Source organism: Psittacula echo (assembly GCF_963264785.1).
Source record: "Psittacula echo genome assembly, chromosome: 1".
Taxonomy (NCBI): Eukaryota; Metazoa; Chordata; class Aves; order Psittaciformes; family Psittacidae; genus Psittacula; species Psittacula echo.
Window position 1 is genome coordinate 54,877,440 of NC_137735.1, and position 27,488 is coordinate 54,904,927.

The 27,488-nt window shown below is 38.7% G+C and overlaps 1 protein-coding gene across 1 annotated transcript; it reads right to left on the reverse strand.

Moving 5' to 3' along the window:
* Positions 1 to 257: 257 nt before the first annotated feature.
* Positions 258 to 22,672, reverse strand: SLC39A8 (solute carrier family 39 member 8; the record flags this gene model as incomplete). The annotated part of the gene is made up of 8 exons (XM_080637675.1): positions 258 to 404; positions 3,035 to 3,219; positions 3,684 to 3,891; positions 8,939 to 9,106; positions 9,947 to 10,069; positions 10,566 to 10,735; positions 15,288 to 15,456; positions 22,214 to 22,672. 8 exons carry the CDS (start codon positions 22,670 to 22,672, stop codon positions 258 to 260), a joined length of 1,629 nt encoding a protein of 542 aa, XP_080493801.1.
* Between the last annotated feature and the right edge of the window lie 4,816 nt (positions 22,673 to 27,488).

The window sequence follows — 27,488 nt, forward strand, 5'->3', positions numbered from 1 at the left end:
CTGATAATTTTAAGTAGAAATACAAACATTTGAATTGGTTCTTTGGCATAGTACAGAAGTTGACAGCTTCTACTATTTGGATTGACTGCAAGTCCTAAAGAAGAATTTCCCATATTTGGAACAAGGGGGACAGGACAGGACTTGTCACCATTTTGAAACCAAGTAGATTAAAAGAATGTCCCTTTATGGATTTCAAGTATCTTCCATTTGTAATTCACTTGATGTCTTCAGTACTGATTCCATTTTCACTTGCATTATCATAGCTCAATATTTCCTGCATACAAGGTAATCATCAGTATAGCAGTAAACCCTGTTAGTAAACCAGCATTCTGAATAAGGAAGAATGTCAGATCCATTTTTCTTCCTGTCACTTTCTCTCGCAGCATATCATTCATCTCTGGGAACTGAAAAAACAGATATTTTTAGGTAAGTATTGCCACCTCGTGGCAGCATGCACAACTTAAGGCATTAAGAACTGAACCATATTTACTTAGGGCTGAATATTACAACTAACAGAGGATGAAAGCAGTCATAGGACTGGGTCACCCCAATTACCCTGAAAAAACATTTCACCAAGGATGTTGAAATGAAATGGTGTTTTGCTCCTCTCTGCTGTGATTTCACCTGGTTTTCTTTCATGCAAATTTCCTCTTTTTAATTCCAGCAGTCTCCTAGAGTCCAATTGTTGGTCCATAAGTTGCTGGGAGCAGCTGCCTTTGTACTGCTAAATGTTGTGTTTCTTCCTTCACTAATGTAAACAGAGAAATCTTTTTTGGGGAAATGGAAGATTAGGATTCTCCTGCTTTATCTAGAAGCAAATGAAGTGAAGCTGAAAACAGAGACAACTTCTCCGAAATAAGAAATCTGTTACAAATAGAAGGCTTGGCTGGCTGACGTAGTGGTAAAGCAAGGAAGAAAGAACACTGTTGTGAAACTGGTGGTAACACATGCAATATCACATTACAGTGCAGTGAAGGGATTCCTCATTCCATAACGCACATTTTAATGGCAACATAATAGCAAAGGATGACTATCTGTTGTTAACTGCATGAACAAAGATACTTCCTCTGAGAGCAAATGGAGGCGATGGCAGATGAGCATTGGTGATAAAGTCCCCTGTATGGGGTGATTTAGGGTATGTGTTTGCTGCAGATAAAGTCAACTGCAGTAGATTTTGACAAACATACTCAAATAAGCTTTGAACTCTTCTGTTGTGCTGAGAGTAATATAGCCAGAATGCAATGAACACTGTATATTTCAGTGTTAGTTAGAAACCTTCAGGCTGGGTGACTCAGAAGCTGTATCTTTCTTTGCTCTCACAAGGCAAAAGCAGTCACTGAAGGTAACGCAATTCTTGAAGAACAGACTAAGGCTAGTGTGAAGTGGCCAACCCTTCCCAGAAATCATTCCAGAGCTCTGTAATCCTCTTGCACAAGAGGCAACAAACCAGATCAGCTTCATGACATACAGCAAGGCTCATTGGTGCACACACCTCAGTGTACGCATTCTCACATGCCACATCCTCACTACACAGTGATCTTACTGGCAGAAGTTGGACTATGCCAATACTGAAGGAAAAAAAAATAGCAGAAAGAAAAGAAGGAAGGAATGACATTCCAGTTAATCCTACCTGCTTCTGGACAAGCAAATCAGAAGTGTGTGAAAATCGTAACAGAAAGCGTAAAGGCAGATCTCTGTATAGAGCACTTGAATACCCTATTTCAGAATTTTCAGGGAGAAGAAAGATTCAGATAGGCAACTGATACAATCCAAAAACCTATAAAAAGAGAGAAAGATTGGGGCGGAGGGAAAGAGACAGAGAGAAACAGAGAACAGAACAGATACAAAGAAAAGAATGTAACCTACTTTGGTGGATTTAACAACAAACTTAAGTTGAGCCGCTCTCAATTTATGTCACGAGTTTTACATTGAGTAAACTACTATTCATTAAATAGGAGTGAAACTAAATGAAAAGCTTTAGCAATTAAGGTACAGCGATTTGTAAAACAAAATCTAAATTGTTTGTTTAACTCCAACATTATTACTTATTAAATTCTATGTTATTACCTAAATTATAAGAGTATTTAATGAAATAGTCACTTTAACTATGTGACAGTTCTTAAATACATATAGAACCAAACTGGGGTCTCAAATCTTTTCAAATTCAAGCCTCACTCTTTCAGTTCTATACTCAAACATACTCTCCTGTGGCAGCTGTGAACACCTTTGCAGATACATCTGATCTTACAACAATGAATTAAGCATAATATAACTTAAAATTCTTGAAAGATCTCTCTCATTTTGACATAATACGTCATCATAAATTTTGGAATGATGCTGACTGCTTGTGAATCATCTAAATCTGATCTGAATCCTAGTACAATTTCTTTGTCTTAGATCTTCTTGCACACTTTAAAAAATAAATGATAGACAGACTGTTTTGAATCGAGTTTAGCAAATTTTAGTTTGAACCAAGGAACTGGGGCGGGCACTGTTTAATCTAAACCAGAACAGAATTTAAGCCAGGTTTTTCACTTAAGGAACCCCAAAGCTTTCACTGTGGTTACACAACACCTTTCATTCAATTCAAAACTAAATATTTAGTTTCATTTTGTTTAACTTGGTTTAACTTGGGCTTTTTTCTTTTCTTTCAAAATATGATTTAAATAGAGAATTGAACCTTTTAAAAATAATTAAGAGAAATACTTTGACACCTCAAAATGTCAAAACAAAGTATGTCTACACTTTTTACTCTTTGATGAAACCAGCCCAAATTCATAAAAAGCTCATTTCTCTCTAAAATTCTGTTTCAGCAATAATCTTAACAGCCCTATTTGTGAGTGAAAAGTTTTCATGTTTCATGAATAAGCATAACTATTTGTGTGCCTCCATTACGGATATAATTGATGATTTAATGATGATAACTAGATGACACTAGTATGAGAGGGACAAATTTTACTAATTTTACTAATGTAAATTCTACTGGAGTCTTTGTTTTCTTACAGAAAAATAAATAAATGAAAGTGAATCTCACCATATCTGCCAAAGAGATGTACAGGAACATGCCACCAGCTACGGCGAAGATGATGTTAGGAGCAAAGTTGTTGCCTACTAATATACCAAACGCCATCCCAATGTAACATGAACATGCAGACAGAAAATTGAAAAATAGAGCCTGCCGAGTACTCATTCCTGCATTAAGCAAGATGACAAAATCCCCTAAAAGAAAGAAAGAAAAAAATCCTCAGAAAATTATATTGTGATTATTTTCTCATTTCAAAGGAAGTCTGAAGACATGGTCTGTATACAAATTATGACCCCTGATGTTTTTCTTCATTCAAGTACATAATGAGGATTTCCCTTCAAAACTAAGGTAACTGAAATATTCTAAAGCAAGTAGCTATGTACAATTGAGCTAAGAGCATAGAAACACAGAACTACCTATGAGGATTTCAGGAAAACAATGTATACAACAGTGTATGTAGCATATACGAACCGGCCAATTAATACCTCTCTAATATACCAGCTTCCACCCATCTGCACCTGGGACCTTCCTGTGCTAGATGTGTCTTTTGGTGCTTTGAAATTTTCTGATGAATATTTTCTCCAATAATTTATCTAGACTTTCACCTCCAATAACAGTGATTTCCACAGTAAACAAAGTGTTGAATGAAGTTCCTTACCCAGTTCATGAGGAAACTCTTCACACAAGATGGCTATGGAGGTACTAAGCCCTTGAAACAGAGACAAAGTGAAAGAAGCACCAATAGCCAAACCATCTATGAAATTATGTACAGCATCACTCAGTGTTACCATCCAAGCAATAGTACCAATCTTTGACAGTGGACGCCCATTAAGGCACTTGCATAAATTGGCTTGGGTGGCTTCTTCCTGGAAAAAAAATAACACAAAAAAAGCAATTACATACAATACTAAATAAAGAAGGCAACTCTTCTGTCTTTAAATGAATGCTAAGTATAAAACAAAGCACTACTGCATATGGAGACCAAAACGTTCAAGAAGCAAAAAAGCAAAAAAGCATGGGTAACAGCAGCAAATGTTTTCTGTTTCAACAAGTTAACACACAGGGCCAAATCACTCTCCTGACTACAAAGCTTTATCTAAATGCTCTTCAGCTAAGATAGAAAACAGTTCACACTACAGTGGTCTGGATGCCTCTCTGGAGTTTCTGGCAGATTAAGAGAATGCCAAGCTCCTCACAGGCTCCTAAGTCACCTTTATTAAGCATGTATAGTCAGAAGGATCTGATCACCATTGCTGCAGATTAGGAAAAAAGTTTATGGAGTATCTGGATGTGTATCTATATTCACACGTACCTGGCTATTACCGTGGCAGCTATTCAAATTAGTTTCTACAAAGTGCATGTTTAATAAAAACATAAGTGGGTAATTCTGACTGTGCAAACTGAAGGCTCAGAGCATGAAAACAACAGGCTAATACAAACCTGCAACACACATACATACCCACATACCTCCCAAAAGTGAAAATAATTTATACATGTGGTTCCATGAAGCAACAAAAAACATGACCCAGATAAAAGGAACTGCAAGTTTAGTAGGAAGCACAAACTAATCTTCCCTAAAAAATTCCTGATGGTCCCTGTCGTGGTTTAAGCCCAGCTGGTAACTCAGCACCACGCAGCCATTCACTCACCATCCCCCTTAGTATCCCCCTGCTCCTGGTGGGATGGAGAGGAGAATCAGAAAGATAGAAACCCCATGGGTTGAAATAAGAACAGTTCAATTACTAAAGTATAATATTAATAACTATAGTATAATATTAAACTTCTACTACTGCTACTACTACTAAGGGAAATAACAAGGGGAAAGAATATAAAACTAAAGGGGGAAAGAGAAAAAACCCAATAAACACAAGTGATGTGCAATGCATTTGCTCACAACCCAATGACTGATACCCAGCCAGACCCGAGCAGTGATCTGCCCTTCTGGGTGACTCCCCCCAGTTTAAATACTGGGCATGACATGCTGTGATATGGAATATCCCTTTGGCTAGTTTGGGTCAGGTGTCCTGTCTCTGCTACTTCCTGAATTCTTGTGCCCCTCTTCACTGGCAGAGCATGAGAGACTGAAAATTCCTTGATGTAAAGTATGCACTACTTAGCAACAACAAAAACACTGGTGCTATCAGCATTGTTCTCAGACTAAAGCCAAAACACAGCACTGCACCAGCTACTAGGGAGGAGAAAAAGTAACTGTTACAGCTGAAACCAGGACAATCCATCAGACTGCATTTTGAAAAGGTATATTAGTAACTTCTATTATACATGAGAAAGAGAGATAGTCGTGGGTTTTGTTCTATAAAAACCCTCTATTACCAAAAAAAAATCCCACATGAAATGCCAAGCATCTCCATAAAATAAGTGGTTTTGCAAAAAGTTTTTATTAGGATGAAAAAATGAGAACAGTGAGCAAATAACAGAAATGTGCAAAAATGTCACTTGTACATACGTGTTTATGTTTGTTCCCATCAAAGCACATTCGGGGGTTTTTTGTGGAAACCATGTGTGTTGTGTGCCTACAGTTTTCTGTGCACTGTAGGGGCATAACTGGTTTAGCAATAGAACCAAGTAAAAGAGCCATGGTCTGGTATCAGTTGCACAGCTGCCAGTTCAGCATTGCATATGTATGACAAACATGAAAATCCGATCAGAAAGGCTTTTTTCTTGAACTAAATGATTTACAAATATATGTGCTGAACTTTCTATGTGCGTATGAAGAAAACGAACATTGAATAAGAAGATGCTATTTAGAATTAACTTGAACTCATTAAGAATGGAACTGACTCTACAAATGTGCTGAGGTCTGGGTTGTTTTATTTATGTACCTTTTTAAGTATTTGCAATTAATTTAGGAGAACAGTATTGATTGAGTTCTAAAAATCACTTTGTTGATCCAATCTTTAAAAATGCAGAAACAATTGGCATTTAAAAACTGGAAATCAGTTACTGGGAGGTTTCTGTAATATATATAGGGGTCTGCTGTTTACTGTGTAGCTCCGAAGCATCATAATTCTTGCCTGTAATCTATTTCAGATAATGTCTTGACTTCTATAAATTATATAAAGTACAATTACATTGTTTGTCTGGGTTTACATTCTGAACTTTAACAGCTTGTGTGTCAACTAGAAGTAGATGAACGACTAATGCATATGCTTAATGTTTAAGATCAGGCAGAATACTGACAAACTGATCCTACAAATACATAGGATTCCAAGGCAAAAAACTAACAATGTCTGTCTCTGCTGGACTGTTCCCACTTTGTCATGGTAGTTTGGTAGTTTCGTCACAGACAAGATGCCAGCTAAGGAGCATTGTAATGCCCAACTGGACTATCAGGTCTGACTTTTATTAATTATTACTGCAGTTCTGTATTATTTGTATCTCCACAGTTTATGGTGAACCAAAGACATCCTTGGTACTTTTGCTCTTCCGAACACAATTTTTAATTTAAAAGTAATGTCATATCCTTTGTTTCCAAATTTAAGAAATCATACACAGACTCTCTTATTTTATCCTATGATATCTAATCAGATTACTATTGTTATTTCTAATGCACCTCTGACTCCCTCAGATATGAACGAGACATGTCCTCCTGTGTCCTCTGGCAGTGCCACAGGACCAAGAAGGAATACTGACACTGGCCTCCAGGGAATAAAGGCCACCATAAAGTTTAGTTATACAACACTAACACTGTGTACTCAAGGATACAGACATTTCAGCAATTTGTCTCTGAAGGAAAATCTTCTTCAAAGATTCTGTTGTAAAGCCACATCATTTTTATGCATCATAGATAAAAATTTGGGGTAAGTATGAAAGAGGTTTCCTAGGTTGCATTTAATACTGCAAGTGAAATCTGAAAGTATGTGACTAATTAAACATTCAGATTTACTCTGGCAGTCAGTCTGTTCTGGCATTAAGGGAGAGAATACGGCTGGATCCCCATGGCTGAAAACAATTAATACACTTTAGTACAACTGGACTTCAAACTCCCTCCTTAAAGCCTACAAGATGATTTCCAGCTATGTAGTGTTTGCCCTCTGTAATAAGCTTTAGATTACAAGGACGCATAAAAATTCTATTAGGTATGTGTTCACTTATGCCAAATGGTTCCTTCATAAATACCAAATGCCTGTAAACTTGAATGTGTGCCCTTATCCTCATGGCACTACCCTGACTGCCCCAAGACCCCTCAGCCACATTGGCCCTCCCTGCCTTCTAATGACTTTGAAGCTTACCTCACCTCTGAACCTGCCTGGAGGAGGAAAAGTAATGACAGCTTTTTGTTTCTATCTCGTTATCAGCAGGGGGCTATCTGCCCACTGGGCTTTCCTTGCAGCCAGCCTTGGCTCCAGAGTGAACTTCACTCTGTTACTTTCAGGAGATTTTAATACAACATATTCTCTCCCTGACTTTGGAGAAGTGGAGAGGAATTAAAACTGGGAAGTGTGAATTTTTTGTAAGAAGAATAAGCAGAGAAGAAAAACCTTTGTGGAATTTTAAGTTCTTAAAGTCAATGTCAAAATGAAAGGAAATGTATGATCCACAAAGTATCTTGGGGTGACCTACAATACTTTATTTCATGAGCACCTCATCTAAACTAGTTGCTAGAAATAAATGCTATATGGTTACATTTTATTATTATAATATATGGTATGATTTTGTTACGTTTATGTTACACATAAGCAGATGGCTCACCAAAATGTAATAATGGAATAGATCCAGACAAAGCTTCTTGTAAACAGAATGGAAAAACACCACCCGTACCACTGGAGATGACTGTCTCCACAGAGAGTGGGTTGTTTTATAAATCTACAAAATACAGTTTAGGGACACTCATAATACTAATTCTCTCTTGGTGCCCATGAAATTTCTATTATTAAGCCTGTTTCTCCCAGTTTTTAAAATGCCCAGTATCCATCAGGCTTCATGATATTTCTATAGAAATGACAACTGCAGTTTTGGTACTTTAAACTGTGTGCATCAAATGTGCTGGGAGCCTACAGGGTCAATGCAGAACTCTCAGATTCTCTCCCGGCTGTTAAGGCCTGTCTCTGGCTTCTTCTCCTGCTCCTTACTGCTCCCCACAAATAACTTGTTGGCTACAGAACACGGGTGATACACCAGAAATCACTACTATGATAAAATCTGCCTTATCAAGAGAGAACTGTTTCTATGTGGCTTGATTTTTTTTTAAATAAGGTACAGTACTGTTCTTCCCTGTACTGGAAAAGAGTAAAGAAGCACATCAGCTTTCTTTCCCTGCTTCCATTTTCTTCTCAGACAGAAGGAAGTCATGTTTGTAGTATGAAAACAAATGCAGAGAAATAAAAAGAACAAATCTGAAAGAATGAAGCTTACACCAGGAGGAATGGCTTCTGTCTCAACATATTAGCTCTGTAATTCCCACAGTATACTGGAGTAGCACAAGCAATGTTCACAATATACTGCATGGAAGTTACATACTGTATCGGTTTTCCTCATTAACCATTGATTCAGAGGAATCAAGTTCTCACATTTACAGTTTTACATAGGAACACAATATGGATCATGAAACACTGAAACACACTCTCACTTTTATACAGCAAAACAGTAGCACTCTTCTAAGCAAAACAATAACAACAAAATCAAAATTAACTGAATTATCTGATTAAATATATCTCTGTCCTACCCACCCTGACACTGATACTAATTAGTTCTTTTTGTTGACTACAAATTGAATGCAAGCTTTTGTAAGCTTGCCCAAAACCCCACACATTTTTTCATAGGGCTCAAGCAAGATATAAGCTGTATGTGTACAAAAATTTGACAAAAGTAATAAAAACTTGTATTAACTCTCCCCTCAGATGTGCTTATAAAATTGGCAGGGATATTACAAATAAATAGACACAATTTTCACACCTGTGCCGAGACCACACTGATGCTGTCAAAACCAAGATTTCCATTGCTCTCTATGACGGCTGAATTTGCATAACATGTCCCCCCATTGCTGGATGACAGTGGTTTGGGCGGGTTAGTCTTCTCCTGAGAACGATTCTGTCCGCTGTTTTCAGAGTCATTATGGCCAGTCTAGGTGACAAATAAGTAAGTAGGTAGCTAATTAAAACAAAAGCAAAGTAACAAACATAAGAAAATAGAGACAAAAAAGAATAAGTTGAGGGGCATCATATTCATGCTGCTTTGCTTTCAACACCAAGCAAAAGTTTAAAAGGGCAGCAGTAAGCATTTAAATATTTAAATGAACTCCAAATGTATCTAAGTTCCTACTGTGTCTCTTACTTTCAGCTAATCAGAATACATGTGGGGATTTTTCATTTTTATACCATTATGCAGAACCTCCCAAGCTGAACACACAACCATAACTGACCAACATTTGCTAGCTGTTCATGGCTGCTTGTCAAATAGACTTTTCAGCCTTTGTCAACCATTCCCCAAAATAAAGGGCAACAAATTCTTTCTTTTCTTTTTGGGTGCAGTTATTACAAATGAGGGACAGTTAATCTTCAGAATCTTCCGTACCAGCCAGTTTGGGAGGGACTGACTTCTCCTGCCAAAAGGGGAGCTCCAGGGGCAGACTCCATTCACTGCAGCTCTTACATATTTCCACTTTTTTCTGATGTGTTTAGCTAGCACAGCAATGACTTGACAGTTGAGAGCAACTGGAGCATATGTCAGTGACAGCAGATCACAGTCACATCTGGATTCTATTCCCAGCTCTGCTTGTAACTCCCTAATGAAAGTGAGATTGCTTCCCCTATCCATATGGATTTTAAAGAGTTATGTCAGAATACATAGTAAGGCTGAATTCCTCAAGTAAAATGGAAAACCATTTCATTAAACTATCAAGTACCTCAAAATATGAGAGGTACTTAAAGCAAGGCTTGTTCAGTTAGTGATACATTTTATTACCTGGTTATAGATCTTCAATATGACTTTAAGAATCCTTTCCACAAAGAAGAGGATATAGAATCCACCAAACACCGCAACTGCTTTCTCAATATAGTTATCTACTTTTGGGTCAAACCCAAATGCCTAACAGTGAAGAAAAAAAAACAATGCAAATTAATGTGTAATCTTACAGTGTACATTTACAGAAAAACAAGCAAACTCCACACACACAGAGATACTTTGCTAAACTACAGCTTGTCTCTCTACTGACCATAAGTTTCCATGGGGCTGAAATTATGAAAGGTCCTGATCTTTTTAGATTTTTTTTTCTTTAACTTGGATTAAATGTTAACAGTGTTCGAATTCAGTAGAACTTTAAATGCAGAATGTAGTAGTAAAATGCAAGACAAGGAGAGTCTAGCCTGTAGCCCATTAAGAGCCACTAGAATTTTATCTAATGCATTTCTCTTTCTGCCTAGAGGCAGAATAGTCCTTGGTCTTTTCCATGGTACAACTGGACATAGATCTCGACGGTTTTTCTCATCCAGCCAGAAAGAGACAGTATTGAACCCCACCACCACCAAGACTGCAACTGCACACAGAACCCCACTGCATCATGCTTCTTCTTCCCCTTGCTTACCTCTGGAATGAGCTGGAAAATTGCATTAGAAAAGAGAGTACCAATGGCCAAGCCCACAAAGTAGGTTAAAACCTTGGGAAAATATGACTTCTTTAATAGGGGAGTTAAAATCAATCCCAGAAGTGATGCCAAGTTAATGATAGTCACAGCCAGGAACCCAAATCCCCAAACTGTGGACAAACAAGGAGAAATATATTTTAGTATAACACCCACTTCAGGCTGTTTGCAATTTTTCTAACAGCTAAATTAACACGGAATTAGGAAGGAGAGTGGTTTCCTTGTTGAAATTATACTTCACAAATGCATAGATACTTAAGATACGTACCTGAAGAAAGGAATTAACAGGAAACATTGCCCAGGACTACCATATTAAAAATGTAAACTCTGCTAGTGTAAGATCTGGAACAGCCTATCTGCTGCTAGTATAAGTCAGGTCTCTCTACAGTCAGAAGAGTAAAAATTAAGGGTTAGGCCAATAGTCCAAGTAGCTATAGCATAGACATAAGACAAAAATTCTTACTAGTCCCAGGGTTAGATCCAATTTAAGGAACTCCAAGATACAAAGCCTGCTGTCTTGGCTGTACTAGATCCAAAACATCTCTCCTGATAAAGGATGACTCCTTCAAATCATCCTGAGGTGGTGACTTTCTGTTCCTAACACTCTTTAAAGTGCCTTCCAACCCAAAACATTCTATGAGCCCTGTGAGTATGGCGAAAAGCTTTAAAGGTTGCAGTGAAGAGGTCTACAACACTGCCTCAAGTGATTCCACAGAACCACAAAGTTATCCACAAAGACAACGGGTTCATCCATAAAAATTAACTACAAATAACAGCCAAACTCGACACAATGTTGGTTATATGAAAACAGTTTGATACAATCCAGACAGTTGCGTCACTGTTTTACAATATGTTTGTGGAGAAGTTACCATAAATTCCTTTCTGCACAGCAGAAACTAACAGATCAGATTACGATCTGCAACCTAACTTTCCCGCTGTGTTGCGAGAACACACTAAGCTAGATTCCTTACCTGCAACAGGGATGACTACTTTGTTTGCAAAGTGTCACAATCTTTATATGCAATGAATTTTATATAATGTCAAGAACAGAAAGCATCAGAAACATTTAAAGCATTTGCAAAAGGTAAATCATGCCAGTTCAAACATTCACTTGGCGTTGTTGAGAGACAGAGCGAGGGAAAAGCACACAACTAGATACGGGTAGATTCGCTAAGCTATACAGGAGATAAATTTCCATTAAAATAAATGCCAGTTAAGCTTGTAAATTTCTTTTTGAAGTCAAACCTATAATAAATACATGGCCTTCCAAAGCCACCATGAGTCACAAACCACTGTTTACAGTCTGGGACTACTATGGGAGCACAATTTTACACTGAGTTAGAACAGAAAGCCCCCATTTATCAGATATGAAGGGCATAGTGCACTTGCCTGAATGACTTCATCAGACACAGGAAATTAGAACAAGTTTCAAAAATTATAATTAAAAGACCCAGTACTAATTACTTTTTGCAACAAAAGAGGATAAATTTACAAATGGTGTGTGTAGATCGGTGGATGATAAAAACAATACAAGAATGGAGCTTAAAACCAAGCACAAAAAAAAAAAAAAAAAAAAAAAATAGGTTACTACCAAATTGTGAGAGAAGTTTTCACAATACTGTAGTTTCACTAACAAATGGTCTAACTTTCACACTGAAAGTTCAGAAGAGCAAAACATACTGGGACACTTATCTTGAAGTACATGTTATAAATGATACAACTGTCACCATTTTGTATGCTTAATGCAATGGAAGATGTCTCATAATGTATTAATGCGCCTGTGCTCATAAGTAGGCATATATTCTAATACACTAGGATACAGTATCCCCTAGATCTGGATAGCCCGAAGAACTTAGGATTTTACATACTGATGTTCTGGTGCTGATTTACTCACCCAAAGTGGAAGAATAAGGAGAGATTAAAATAAGCAATTAAATAACCTCAATGAAAGAATAAATTAAGTATTATTCATCCTAGGCATCTCACTGCAATAAGCCCCAGCAATATGGGGACTAATTTAAACTAATGAAATTTTTAAAGGAATAAAATAAATCTAGGATCTTTCTTTTACATTCTTCAGGAAGGTGCTCCTGGGCCTTATGTCAAGTTTTTCTTTGAGTTCAAAAAGACCTGAAGTGTAATTGGAAAGGAAAAAAAAAAAAAACACCCAAACAGTATTAGCTCATAATTACACAAGTACAGGAACTGGTACTTCAAGAAAAATACCACAAATAGGAAATAGGGGTGGAGAGGTTGATAAAATTCCAAGACAACCAACGTTGCAAAAGTTCCTGCATTTTGGACTGTATTTCACAATATCACGTAGGCACCACTGTCTTAAAAGTGGTTTTATTCATTGGGACTCCATCCACACTAAGCAAAGGCTATGCGTCTCAAAGCTGGTTAGTCTGTTTTTGCATCAGAGCAGAGCATTCTGCTTAGGACACAGACTCTCTTCCCCAGAGACTGGTGGCATGGTCAGCCTTGGCCAACTGCCATTATTCTTTCTGTCTCTAGAACTGTAGCCCCAACAGAGAGATAACCAATATACCCAAAGCCACCAGAAATCCAAAAAGCAAAATGGCAGGACTGAAAGTAAGATACCCTCCTTAGAACACCAGTGCTCAGAACTGTGCCATATGAGAAGTAGGATGACTGCTCTGGGCCTTCTCGAGGGAGGCTCGAACTTTTCCTTAGTCCTGTCCTGGGACGGAGGGGAAATGAGCATATGAATAACTTTCTGAGGAAGCCAAGCACAGAGCACAGAGCTTGGACAGAATCAACACTACTGTACATTTCCAGCTATTTCATGTAGCTCTATAAACCTCCCCCATTATCTTTCAGAGAAGCAAGAAAGGGAAGGACATGAGTGTGCCCCCAAGGTCAACTAGGTTAGATATGAGTTATACAGACCGCAAGGAAAAAGACATGCCAGATACTGCATTTCACCTTCTACTCTGCTTCAGCAGCACTTTTCTGTTGTTGCAAGTAGCTGCCCGATAAAGCTTATTGTGCTAATTTCTTCTGTATGTCTTGTTCGTTTGTATTTTGGAAGACAGAGTATCGTTAAGTGTGTGGGAGTCACTGGGCAGAAAATTCACTTAAACACAGCTGGAAACATGCATAGAGGATTTTGCTTCATGGACAGCAATCAAAAGCAGCTCGTCTCAATGCTGCCACAATACAAACTAATTTTGTGATATGGTGGGGGAGTGTAAATCAGTATCTGCATTTGGCACTGAGCCTTTCTGTGAATCCCCCTTCCAAATAGGTACCACTATGGTGCCATTGTGGCACAGCTTCATATACTTGTGGTTTTAAAACCAAAGGCCTTGCAGATTTCTTACACTGCAGCCAAGGGAGGGGCAGGGATAAGGCTGCCTTGCTTATCTGCCTACTGGACATAGCTTCTGAACCGGCAGGATAAAAGAAAAACAAGAGGGATGGTCTAAACAGCTAAGGTTAACTATAGGTCAAGCTTTCCATGTAAAACCTACTTAAAACAGCCCCAAATGAAAAAACAGAAAAAGACAGATCCTACCCTCCAGTGCAGATATTATGGACTTCTTGACAATACGTGCCCTCATATAGTATAAGCCATCTAGAACAACCATGGTAAATTGATGCCATGGTTTCAGTGGTTAATCAAATACAATTTTAATTATTCACTGACACAGAAAGTTTTAGGAATGATCTGTGAGTCTTTATAAATACCATCTCTTATATTAATCAGAATGTTATTAATACTAATATTTCAAAAGTTACGAAAATTTACGAAAAATACTGTTGTAACTCCTCTCGCAAATACAGACATTAGGCACCTGCTCATCCAAGATCCTAACTTTTGACTTTATTTCAGCCAATTCCCTTGGAATAATATATTTATTTGGAATATTGAGTCAAATAAATAGACAAAACAGGCCATTATCTATTTGATTCTTATCAGTGCAACATGTGACTTCATTAACCAGCTGAATCTTCCCTGTCCTACGCTTTTTACTGCACTGTACAGTTTTGTACACAATAAGTACTGTGAGGGAAAAAAAGGAGGAAGGATCCTCAGCCATGTGATGATGTTCCACATGCACAGAAGGTAAAATGAAAGCAGGAGTTGGAGTTTGCAAAGGATATGAGTATTTTTCCTCAGTAAAACAGTCACTGGCTCCCTTGATGTCATGACTCCCACCTGCAAATTATTCCACTTGAAAGCAGTCCCCTAAATATTTTACCTTGAGTTGCTTTGATGCATACACATCCCACTAAGTCCAGTTTCCCACTGCATATCACCTGCACGAACTTCCCTTCTATACTCCCATCTTCTCTCCTTTTAACCAGCTATTAGTGAGAGTCCTTATACTTCAAGGCACAAACAATTATCCAAATGAAACAAGTCACAAGGACTCTGCCTTTAAGAGCTAAGTTATTCCATAACAAGCTACTCGGTTCTTTCACCCTTCTCTAGAATGCTTTGAATAGATCACTGCCAAGAGAGCATATTTGTTTAGATAATTCACTGACCTGAAACAGTATTTTAGTTTTATATTACCACTTTACAACTGTATCCTCCTAAACAAGATAGTCCTATTACATATAGACAAATGCTTGCTATTCCCCTAAGAAAACCCCACCTCAGTAGCAATATAAAGGCAATTAATGTTAACTAACCTTGTAAAGAATGTGGTTTAGAGGTATCCACAAAATTTTCTTGATCATCACACGGGTGAAAAATGAGCTGTTGCAAAACAGCAGGACATATCGTGGAGAAGTTTGAATATGATATGAGACTGTTGTTTGGTATCCCATGCAATGAAAAAATTTCCTCACCAGTCAAGCACTGGAACAAAAAAAGGATTTTGCCAACTTAGTACATTAATGCAAAACCAAAAAATAAGTCATACAGTGAAAAACCCAAGAATTACAACACGAAAATACTATGACACATTTTCAAGGAAGCATACACACTGTTTGTACATTGTGCATAAAACCACTCTGCTTAATGTGAAGCAAAAGCAATTTGAAGTATTTTCTGATAAATCGTAAATCAACAAAACGTGTTTTAAATAGACATTTGCAAATCTTGTGCCCTATGAACCAGGACAGTTAAACCTTACAATACATTTGGAGGAATAGCTCAAAGCAATTACAATCTCATGTAACAACAAAATAATTACATAGAAGAACAGATTAGATACAGTTGAAATCTCAGTGACAGAATTATGTCAGAAAATGACTGGTAATTCAGTGACTGCTCATTCATATAAGAATCCATAGCTATCTTACAAAATGCACTTCTTACCTCCCCAAATCAGATGTTTAAAAATGGTCTAAACATTAGTAGCATTTATCATTTTTTGTATATTTTATAGCAATAATTGTTAACAGCAAACATTGTTTTGTAAAACCGTCCCATACTCCAATGAGATCTCCACTTTGCCTTCAGCTCAAGACAAAAACAGTATCTAAGAGGTAAAGGATAAGCATACCTAGCAGTACTAACCCAGGCCAGGGGCAGGGCTGGTTGGTCTGTTTGTTACTTTCAATCAAAAAGATAAATGGCAAACCATGAAGTATCTTAAAATATACATTTAAAGAAAAAAATGAGTATTTTTAATATGAAATGTTCTATACTGCTGAAGTCTTTCATCTCACACTTTCCATTTATTCACATTCATTGTTTTCTACAACAATCAATAAAGAAAAAGTGTTCTTTTTTGAGTGTAAACAAAAGTGAATTGGCTTTCTGCTGTACAATAAACACATACAGAAGTTGAGTCTCAAGCCAAAAAAAAGTCAACTTTATTACTTCTATCTGGATATCTAATATAGAGTATAAGTCTCCCTGTAGCAAATCTCAGTGGGGTTGCAAAAGTAAAGCATTGGAAGCATTAGCGAAATAAAAAACCAAATGGTCACTCCCTGCTCTTTTCAGTTTTGCCTTCAGATTCTGCAACACTTCCAATAACTCAAGATTATTATTTGTAAAGCAAATTCTTTCTAGAGATCTGCTTCCATTAATGCATATTTTTTTAACACTGTCCAAAAGGTGAAAGGCATGCACACATCATTTGAGTGTAACTATTTCTGATTCAGCTTGGAGGAAGAGAACATGCAGGCCAATTCAAGTTACCCCCAACTAAATTACATCCAGGATGCTTCTGTGCTTCCTCTTTAACAACCCAGTCTATAAAAGCACTCCAAGTACATGCGTGAACTTAAACATAAGTTTTGTTAAGGCCATGAGACCTTGAAGACTCAAATATATACAAGCAATGTACATATACTTTCCTCTTTCAGCTAATGTCAAAGTAGCACTTATAAAACAAATATAACTTGATAACAGAAAATGTGTTTTTTTGCTTTCAAGCACATTAGTCCATTTAATCTCAATGGAAGCAGTGCATCACTCAAGAGACAGCCTTTAGCAGCCCAGTACATGAACCTCTGAAGCTTTCTAAACATAACTTAGATGATGTGCCTAACCGTTCTACTGTTAACTCCGCATTATGGATTAATGCAAGATAAATGGCTAATACATCCAGTGAAACAGAGAAAGGATAGTTGTGGTTTAGAGGAACAGTTCCTAATATGGTGCTTCTTGTATTACTGGCTCATAGAGCCATTTCTAGAAGTCTGCAGTGAAAAAACCTTAGAAAATCAAGCTTGTAGGAGCTGAAAATTCATAACATAACTATCTCTAAGAGAAATCACCTTTAACTATCTCATTGCTAGAAATACAGAATGGATTACTAGTATTTTAAAATACTAATATATTAGAATTACTATTAGTTCACAAAAATCCAAACCATGTTGTAGGTAGAAAAATAGATTGTGGAGAGAACATAAATCAGACACAGCATGAATAGTAAACTTGAGACTTGTAACTTGGGATAGATACAACCAAATGAGCAAGAAATACCACAGACAAGAGCTCTTTTATATGAAGATGATAAACAGCATTTTATTTAATTACTGTCATTATTTTGACGAGGGACAAACCCATAGGATAATGATTCCTATAAATGATTCATTATTATAAGTCACCTCATCCTCACAGTAAACTCCTACGTACATCCAAGAACTAAAAAGCAAGTTTGCATGAGTTCACTGACACAATGAAAGGGTTAATTAAAAGATTAGATCTATTGGAAGCCTTGGACTGGAGCAACTCGTGTGCACATTGCAAAACCGCATTTATCTTTGGAGAATAAATACATTAAGACAGCCACAGTGCTGTAAAAACGTAAGGAAATTTAGCCTCATGGAACAGGGGACTCATAATGATATCCTGGCTTACTGGGACTACCATCATGTCTGCCCCCTGCTATTCAGTAAGCCTGTTAGGTAAAGGAACTGGCCATAATGTGACTGTCACCAAGAGTTAAACAAACAATGCAAAAAAGATATGACATAAGCAATCGGGTCCCTGAACTGTTAAAAAAATAATTTAAAAAATGCTTTCATCAAAATTGGGGAGGACTTAAATTAGTAGAATTTATACAAACTATTCAGGCTAACAAAAAAAGCTGTCAACTGGGTTATTCAAACAGATGTTCACTTTTCTCCTAGCAATGCTCTCTCAAAAATGATTGAGCAATATGGGTTGGGTTTTTTTAAGATGGTAGATTAAATAAAATTACACCCAACTATCTAGAATCTCTTTACACCTGCAGATGCCAGCTCACCACATCCTCTGAAGGAAAGGATGGGACAAATGCTGGGACAAAAGTAATGCAGAGAGGACCTCTATCTGGAAAATTAATAAAAAATACTACAGTACCAACCATCTTGCAAATGCTTTAGTCCTTTTTCTGATCTTCAGCCATTTTCTTATCTTTTTCTACCTTTGTTTTATCTGTAGCATTCCACATGTGAAGTACTAAAGATACCCAGCAGCAACCTGGACTGCAGTTTCTTGATGTTGCCAGATTAAATACTAGCCTAGCCCACACCAGAGCTGAGCAGTGGGTCACACAGCAGCAGCAGAAAAGAAAGATTGCAGTGAATACCTACATGACCAGCATTTTTATTTTATTTTTTTACTTAGCCTGAGCCTGGATCAGGCAAAGTACAGACATACAACTATGTCTTCCCCAACTTACTTATAACAAATTAAAGCATCTAATGCTGATGTGGTGACAGCTTTTTTGTCACTCAGCACAGGTAAGAACTGGATGGTAGGAGACAACCATGCCTTCAAGAAGCAGCACTCCATGAGGGTCAAACCAGATGAAGCTGGTTTGCGTTTGTGTGCTGTAGTGGTTTCACATAGACCCTGACATGCTCAAGGCAGCTGTTCATGCTGGGAGTTGAAAACTGTACATGAATGCTGAAAATTGCTGAAGATATTGTAGGAATAAGGCATTTACAGGGTAGAACAACTAAGCCTATTTATTTTCTCACTGCAGGAAACATCAGACTCATCTCTAAGGTAAAAATTAATTATATCTGTTCATGCATATGCGTAAAGATTTTAACTTCATTTTGTCCAAGTATTTTGTTTAAAAATTAAAATGCATTACATTAAGACACAGTATCAAGGCATAACATCTAGACTGGCATAAACATAGATTTAGAAAACTCAGAGAAGGAAATTGGAGCACGATTTTAGCACTTACTGATTACGTCAAAGCAGAAAATAAAGGTGATGTTAAAAAGCTTTCTTTCCAATGTCCATTTACCTCCCATGTATTTTTTGACCAAAGCTTTTAAGCGTGTAAGTTAATCCTTCAGCACACACATGTACTGCTATCATACTCCAATTAACGCAATGATAGAAGATCAAATAGTTTCATGTTTTTAAATCTTCTTAATAAAACAGTGAGTAAACATGCCAGCATCTATTATACTGAAACTGCTAATTTGTTGCTATTAGGAGGACTAAAATGTGTTGGAATCTCACAGTCAAATGTGAAAAACCAGCAGTGAACAGTATTTGAGACTGCTCAGTTACTACTTATTTCTCTGACATTATGTCAGTTTATATATTAAGAAAAGGAGATAACAGAAAAAATGAAGAGCAAAGAAAATATAAAATTATATAAAATATAAACATTTTCTTATATAAACTTTTATATAAAAAATATATGTTTATATAAGAAAATATAAACATAAAAGTGCTTGAAGAAAAAAAAAAGGGCCAAACCCATAAGCGATTGGAGACAATTCAAACATTCCAAACAGCGCTCAAATAAAATTGTTTTCTTTTTTGTCTTTTACACGAAAAGTTTAACGTCTTCATGGACACCCTAGGACATACGTTACCATAAATGCCTACATGAGCACATGTTCAAATACCATCATCAACAAATTAAATAATATTTTCTTCTCCCTTATCTTTTCATGTCAACTTGGTATCAAAGGAAAACAGAAATCAAGCATTCATTTCCCTCTGACTTACACATCCAGTCTCCTTCAAACTGTAAGAAAACGGATCAGCTTCTGGTGGATCCTCTTGTGTAAGATTAATACATTTAACAGAATTGTTATGAACAAAACATTAAAACTAAACACCAGTTCTGGGATGAAATGAACACAGACTGTTCCTTCCTACTGGTTTTTGAAGTGCTGTATCACCTGCCCCTTACAGATCAGCTCTCCACTAAAAATTACTTCAGGCTTGGATAAGGGACTCTCTGATAGAGCAGGGGTGTGTTATCTTGATTATAAGAAAGGCCTGGGAGTCATCCCACTAGCTCTGGACACTGAAGTTAAGAACTGGAAGTCTAAGATAAACCTTGTTTCCTCCTATAGTCAGATATTTCGGCAGCCTGAATGGATTCAGCCTGCTGAGAAAGACCTGAGTTACTCTTCAGAGGCATTTACTTTCGTTTACAGAGAATCGGTAAAGCTTAGGTGTCTGATGTCTTCCAACACACAAAGATTAGGCCACTTTGTGTCTTCTGTCATAACAGCAGATACTCTAAATTATCAACTTGCAAGCATTAAGAGTTTGAAAATGATCATGTATGATTTACTTTGTATATGTATCCTTTTGCATGCACCACCTGCCCCAAGTCATTGATACACCTAACATCTATGAGGGATCAAAAGCCAGGAGGTAAAATTCACTTGCTTAAAAGGTACTGGCTGATAATGCACCTGTAAGGCCAATTTTAAAAAAAGAATACAAGTAACTCAGCAGAAAAAAGTATGCACATTTCAGTATGGTGCCCTAGATATTGTTCAAAATGGACACAACTAGAACAGGACTGTAGAAAAAAGTCCCAGTTAAAATTCAAATGTCTGACAGGGAACACACATTTACAGTCATAAGAAAGCATTACTTTTTTTTTTCCCTCTGTATCGTGTGCCAAAGCCTGTGTACGAGGGCTACGTGCTTTTACAGAGAAAAAACCTGAAGGACTGAAGAATCAACTCATTTCTATGCCCTTTGAAAGAAAGCTCCTTTTCATAGCCATATTAAACACTGCAAACTTGTATTTAGCATGTGTGGTGGGGAATGTTTATGTTTTTAATACACTGTGTTGGAACAGTGCTCAATTTGTGAGATTTGAAAGCAGTGACTGCAAATATTGCCACGCTTATACTGAATACTACAGTGATTTCAGTGGCATTAACTCCTAATTAAACCTCTCATAAGTTTTAGACATTATAAGACATCAGAATTGCTCCCTTTCTAAAACCAAGTTTGCTTATCTAAGGTTTGTCTCCCTTACAGAACAAGCAAAAGAGACACTACTCCAAATGCAGAACAATTTTCTCAAATTCCCTAGAACCGTGCCTCTTCTGTTTCTTAAGCAGTGGAAGAAAACCAGAGCAAACAGTCATCCCTGCTTTCCTTTCACTTCTGTGACTGGCTTCATGTCCCTCATTCCTGAGTATAAGGAAATCTCCACCAGCATCAAGAATCTCCTTCAAGAAAACAAACAGATGAAATGAAATACGATATGAAATTACATGGACCTTAAAAGTAGCAGAGGTCTGAGTTTTGTATGGAGACACTAAACAGAGTAAAATATTTTTATAAAAAGTAATATTCCAGTGATATTTAGCCAGTAAATTAAACATTTTTCAACAGCTTTTAGTAAATTAATTAATGGGTGTACACTTTGCACTCAGCTGAAAGATGTGAACACTTCTGAAAGTTTCTTCACACAAGTAGACCTGCCTATTAGCAAGTTTGTGCTATCACATAACAACTGTATTTTAACAAGTCTAGAAGATTTGGTTATACAACTCTTATACACTTTTTGCTGTTCTCCAGATGCTATTTACATGGGAAAAGTGCCAGTTTAAGCGCTGAGCAGTGAAGAGGTAGAGTTAATCCCACGGGCAGCCCCGCACCGCAGCACGGCACTGATGGATGGGGCAGTTCCTCCCCTCCGCACTCTGGTCTCACAGCGGACCGGTGCCTTTGCCCGAAACCCGGGCCCAGGGCCCCAGGAGATATCTGCTCCCTCCCTCTTTCCCCCCTTCAACGTGAGGAAACACGACGGTGACCAGCTTAAAGAACCTACGGCGGTGCCCTCCCGGCTGGGCGCCCTGATTCCTGGACGCGCGTTTCTAGCCCAGCCCTCACCGCGGAAGCGGAGCCGAAGCGGCACCCGGACGAGCCGGCTCACCCGCGGTACCTGGTTGTGGTGCAGGTGGGTGAGCGGCAGCACGGCCCCCAGGGCCGGCGCGGCGCCCAGCTGGTGCAGCAGCGCCGACAGCTGCGCGGCCGACAGGCTGCGGTTGTCCCCGAAGACGCGCAGCACATCGTCGGCGAAGGCGTTCGATGGGAGCATCTCCGGCCCCGCGGGACACGGCGAGTGTCGCTGGGCGCGCAGCACGGCGCAGCCCTCCGCACCGCCCACCAGCCCAGGGCTCTGCGGGGCGGGAGCGGCGCCCGCCCGGCCCCTCCCCGGGGGGCCTAGTGGGCAGACGAGACGGGGCGGGCGCCGCTCGCCGCTGCGGTCCCCCCCGCCCCTGCGGGAGTCCCCAAGGGCCCGTCCCGCTTTTTGGTCCCCGCCGCTGCTCTCACCGTCCCCAGGGATCTGCGTTAGGGCAGAAGGGCGCACGGGGCTGTCCGGAGCTGACCCCACGCACATGGCGCAAAGTGGGAGGCTGCAAACTCCCGGCTGGTGCCAGCCCTGCCGCCGGGAACAAGGGTCACACAACCACCGGACACATCTACAGCGGCATACAGCTCTTCCCGTGCCGCCCCAAGGGCTGCTTCCAGAGGTACCTGCTGAGCCCAGACTGCTCCCTCCGTCAGGCAAGACCCCGCTTCCACATGCCCTGACCCACAAACACCAGATGAGACAGTCGAGGCCAAGGTCCAGATCCAGGCCAGGCTCACAGGCAGGTACACACCTCGTCAACAGTATCTCCACAGTCGAGGCATCTGGACCTTGGAATGAGCAGTTAGGTTGGCAGCAGTTAGGCAACTCGCTTCTCTAAGGCCCCCTCCCTCCTGCGGGTTGAGACATGGATTTGTGCCTCGTCTACCTTTTTAGGAAGGTTTAACCTGCAACAAACCCATGCTGTTTCATGGATGCCTTTTGACAGAGAAAATTGTGATTGGTCTCAGGACTATATTCCCCAGGAGTATCGCTCAAGCGGCTGAGATAAAAATCCTCATGCTTCAGGACAGCAGCCATGTGTTAGCAGCTCTAGCTCAGGAGGGATTTGTACTATTAACAAGTTATTCTGTAACCGCCTGTTACAAAGTTTCTTATGTATCTCTGCAGTGGGCAGACACAGTGTATTTTTAGAGGTATGGCTTTTTAACAGATTCTCATTTAGACCTCTGTGGAACTGTGCTGAATTACATGAGCTGAGACACTGTCCCCAATTCCAGATTTTCTGAAACTGGAATTTTTTTACTGTGTGTGCCAAGCAGTCTGGGTAACAGCAGGAAAGAAGGAGCCATGGTTAAAGATACTTCACAAGCAGCAGAACTCGTTTGGATAAATCCTTCATAAACAACTTCCATTCCCTGATGCAAACTGAATCTAGGAGGGAAAAAAAAAAAATAAATGGCCGCAGCATAACCCACTAATAGAGGGGTGGGTGTGAGAAGGGGAGAATTAAATATCTACAGAGCTACAATCATACTGGAAAGCCTGTTACTCTTTCTGAATTAGAGCTCAAATAGCAAATGTACTTTCACTCTTTCCTCATACTTGGTTGGTGGCAGCTAAACAGCCCTGGCACAATTTAGCTGCAGTACGTTCCAAATGACGGTATCCCGCGGCTAAAGCTGCTCCACCCTACCCACCTCTCCTTTTCCATGTGCATTTTGGGTCACTTCCAGGGAAATCAACACCAGATTTCCTCTGCTGCTGAGGGAATTGCAGCGTTCTTCAGGCCGCAGTATCATTAGGAGAACTGGCACCTCCTATATTTCCTTCTTCAGTGTGTCTGTTTCTAAACACCGCTCTAGTAAAAAGTCAATTATTGAAAGCATTCTCAAACTTTTGTAAGTCTAAATTTGAAAAGTGCCTTATGACCAGTAGATAAATTGGAGACAACTGCAAACTGGCTAAAACAGGTAAATCAAAACAGGTAGCTGGTTGCATCAGAAAGATCTGTCAGTGCTCCACTGTTCAAGGCCAAAGCGTTAATCTCAAAATTGATTATTTTAAGATTTCCTTTTTATCAGTAACGGAAATACAGGATTATTTAAATGAGTGTAATTAAACAAACTCATATTTGCATTGGTTCTTACACCTATATTTGCATAATGCCAAAATGCTCAAGGAATTCCTGTATAACTCCATTAAGAATTATTCTCTGTTGCCAATCCTCTGCAGTATGAACATCCTGCTCTATTTCCAGCAGCCAAAATTTTTCCTCAAGGATTGACTCATTCACACTGCTCAAGTTTAAAAGAAAAAGTTTCTATACTGAGTGTTACCAAAAAAAGACAGCAAGAAGTAGAAAGGTGTACTAACAGTTAGACCAGAGGTCATATATCTTTCAAATCATGTATATAGCACTTGAAGACTTCTTGTGATGTACAGACCCAATCAGGAAGCCTGATCTTTGTTCCTGTCAAGTCTGATAAAGCTTAGCCAAATACTAACAGAGCCAAATTCTCCTTCTCAAACTGAAAGAACAATCTGTTTGTACACTGTAAACCAAGTATGTCCCAACAGTACTTCACGGTCCTGATTCACTATTGTTTTGTTTCCTGCTTTTCTTACACCTGTATGGTGTTACAGTCACATTTCAACTAGCACAAGGTGCCAGCACACCAGATGATGACGGGCAGCCGGCAAGACAATACACAATCAGCTCCTCCAATCTTCTAAAGGACCAAATCCTCTCTGAAGTGGGTTTCTCTTTGGAAATTCAGTGAAGCTGTAGATAATTACATAAAAGCTAGCAGGGTTTATAGTCATATGTGTAATTTACTTATCTCAAAGTCAGAAGAACCCTCTCTGTTTATTGTCATTCAAGCCAATTGAAAGAAATCTACTGGAAAATAGCCATCATATTACAATTCTGTCATTTGGCAGGTAAAATAGACACACTGCTCACTTGTATTCTTGTATTGCACCCTTTTTTCTCAACTCCTAGCTGGATTAACTATTTAAATAGGATTAAAAAACGATGTCCTGTAACTAAACACCCTTGCATGAAATGACATATAGCAGTGGATATTTCTAGGGGGAGTACCTAGGCAAATATCTAAAAATATTGGACTGACACCTTTTTTCATGTATTTTCCCCAAGTATTTCTCTTCATTGTGATAAGTGAATTCCCAGCAGTTCTACTGGGTCATTTTTAACTTGGCTAGGCAGTCTCAAATGCTCACAGCCACTGTATTTTAACTTCCAAAGCCTCAAATCAAACAAACAGCAGATTAATAGCATGCTAAGATACGTACTCAGTTTTCAATATTGCCAGCTCCGGAGTCTTGCACTTCTCAATTCTGTGTTCTCACAAATACTGAAAGGGAATTCAGTGATTGGAGCTCTAGGAACACTGCCAAAGGGTACTGTGAAGACTCAAAATGACAGAAGCCAAATAAAAGACATGATGTTTAGCTTAAAAATCTGAAGATAAAAAAAGCCTGAATCTCATCAATCCGCAGATGTTGACTCATTTTTGAAAGCTTGGGTTTATAGAATGACACTAAAAATATTACAATATATGTCATAGTAGAACAGTTTCTGAAACTACAGAATTAAAAGGAATCTTTCCCTTGAAGCATATTGGCCAAAATGCCTTGTACTGATATAGTAAAACATTCAACTGAAAAAGTGGGATCTCAAGTTTTACAAAAGAGTGTTACTCTAATTTTAATAGTTTAATAGTGAGCTAGGGGCATGGACCTCAAAGTACAAGAGGTATAATGGCATTGCTATGGTAAATCAATCATAATATCCTTCTTTTCTGCGGCTGTGCTATTGGTACCATTTGCGTATTGTTTACTACCCTGAGAAGCTTGGCTCCCACGAAAGGTTAACATTATGCAATCAATTTCACCCAGCAAGAGGTATTACTTGCTCTACAACCCTCCACTAGCCAGTTCATTAGCTTTCTCTGTGAAACTTCAAAATACACTGCTTCTGAGAAGAAATATGATCCATTTGCTCCTTAGGACTAGATACTGTTTAAGCAAGCGTCTTTGAAATAAAATCTCTATGATAAAATAATCAGATAAAAATCTTCGTTGCCTACCTTTCCAAGTGCTAATATATAGAGATATTTAAGGATCTTAAACCACAAGAGGAGTTCTCTTTAATAGAAATAAGCAGATGAAATTATCTTCAGTTCATAGCTGCTCATTAGATAAATAAGCTTAATAAAATTCCGCTGACACTTTGTTAGCATACAGTCAAGATTATTAGGTCATGTTTCTACTGTCAAAGCTTAAAGTTGTTTTGAATCTGAAGTTTTGGCCTAGGGCCATCTGTAATTTTCTTTTGGTAAACAGGCTTCTGACTTACATATCTAGTATCTGTTGGGCTATGGCCTTGGATGGGATGAAGTCAGATAGTGCCTGGAGAGCTGGGCCGGCCTGCAAGAGCTGTGAGTCATGACTCAACATACTCAAGATAGTTGTGCAGAGAGATAGGAAGTAACAAACTCTCTCAAAAGAGAACAGTAGTCATCTTCACATTGCTCAAATACAACAGAGTCATCTTCTGGAAAAAAAAAAAAAAAAATCATAGAATCATAGAATGGTTTGGGTTGGAAAGGACCTTAAGATCATCGAGTTCTAACCCTGCTGCCATGGGCAGGGACACCTCATCCTGGACTGTGTCACCTAAGGCTCTGTCCAACCTGGCCTTGAACACTGCCAGAGATGGAGCATTTACCACTTCTTTGGGCAACCTGTTCCAGTGCCTCACCACCCTCACAGCAAAGAGCTTCTTCCTTATATCCAACCTGAACTTCCTCTGCTTAAGTTTAAACCCATTACCCTTTGTCCTATCACTACAGTTCCTAAGGAAGAGCCCTTTTCCAGCATTCTTTTAGGCCAAAATACAGGTCTTTTGCAATTTGGGTAGTTGGGGTGGGGGTTTGAAGACACTACACATTCTTATCAGTTAAACTTCTTCTTGTAAAAAGAGTTTAGCAGTTTGCAGTCATTGTTGAAGGTAGTCTTGTTCTGAACTGTAGCTTTGTAAAAGGATTTTTACATTTACAAATTCAAAGTGAAACATTTCAGCTATTCTCCTCAAGTCTTGCAAGCACACTTTGAAATTCAAATTTCCTATTGTTCTAAAACCCAACCTTTAAGTCTCAAAATCATTGATGGAACAGTTCCTGTTTTGTTGGAACATGCCTAATAGTGACCTCTTACCTGATGATGACCTTTAAATCCACCAGAGGATCCCAGAGGAGTCTGAAAACTACAAGCTCAGATTGTATTGACATATCTGCACCAAATTGTATGTATCTAAAGA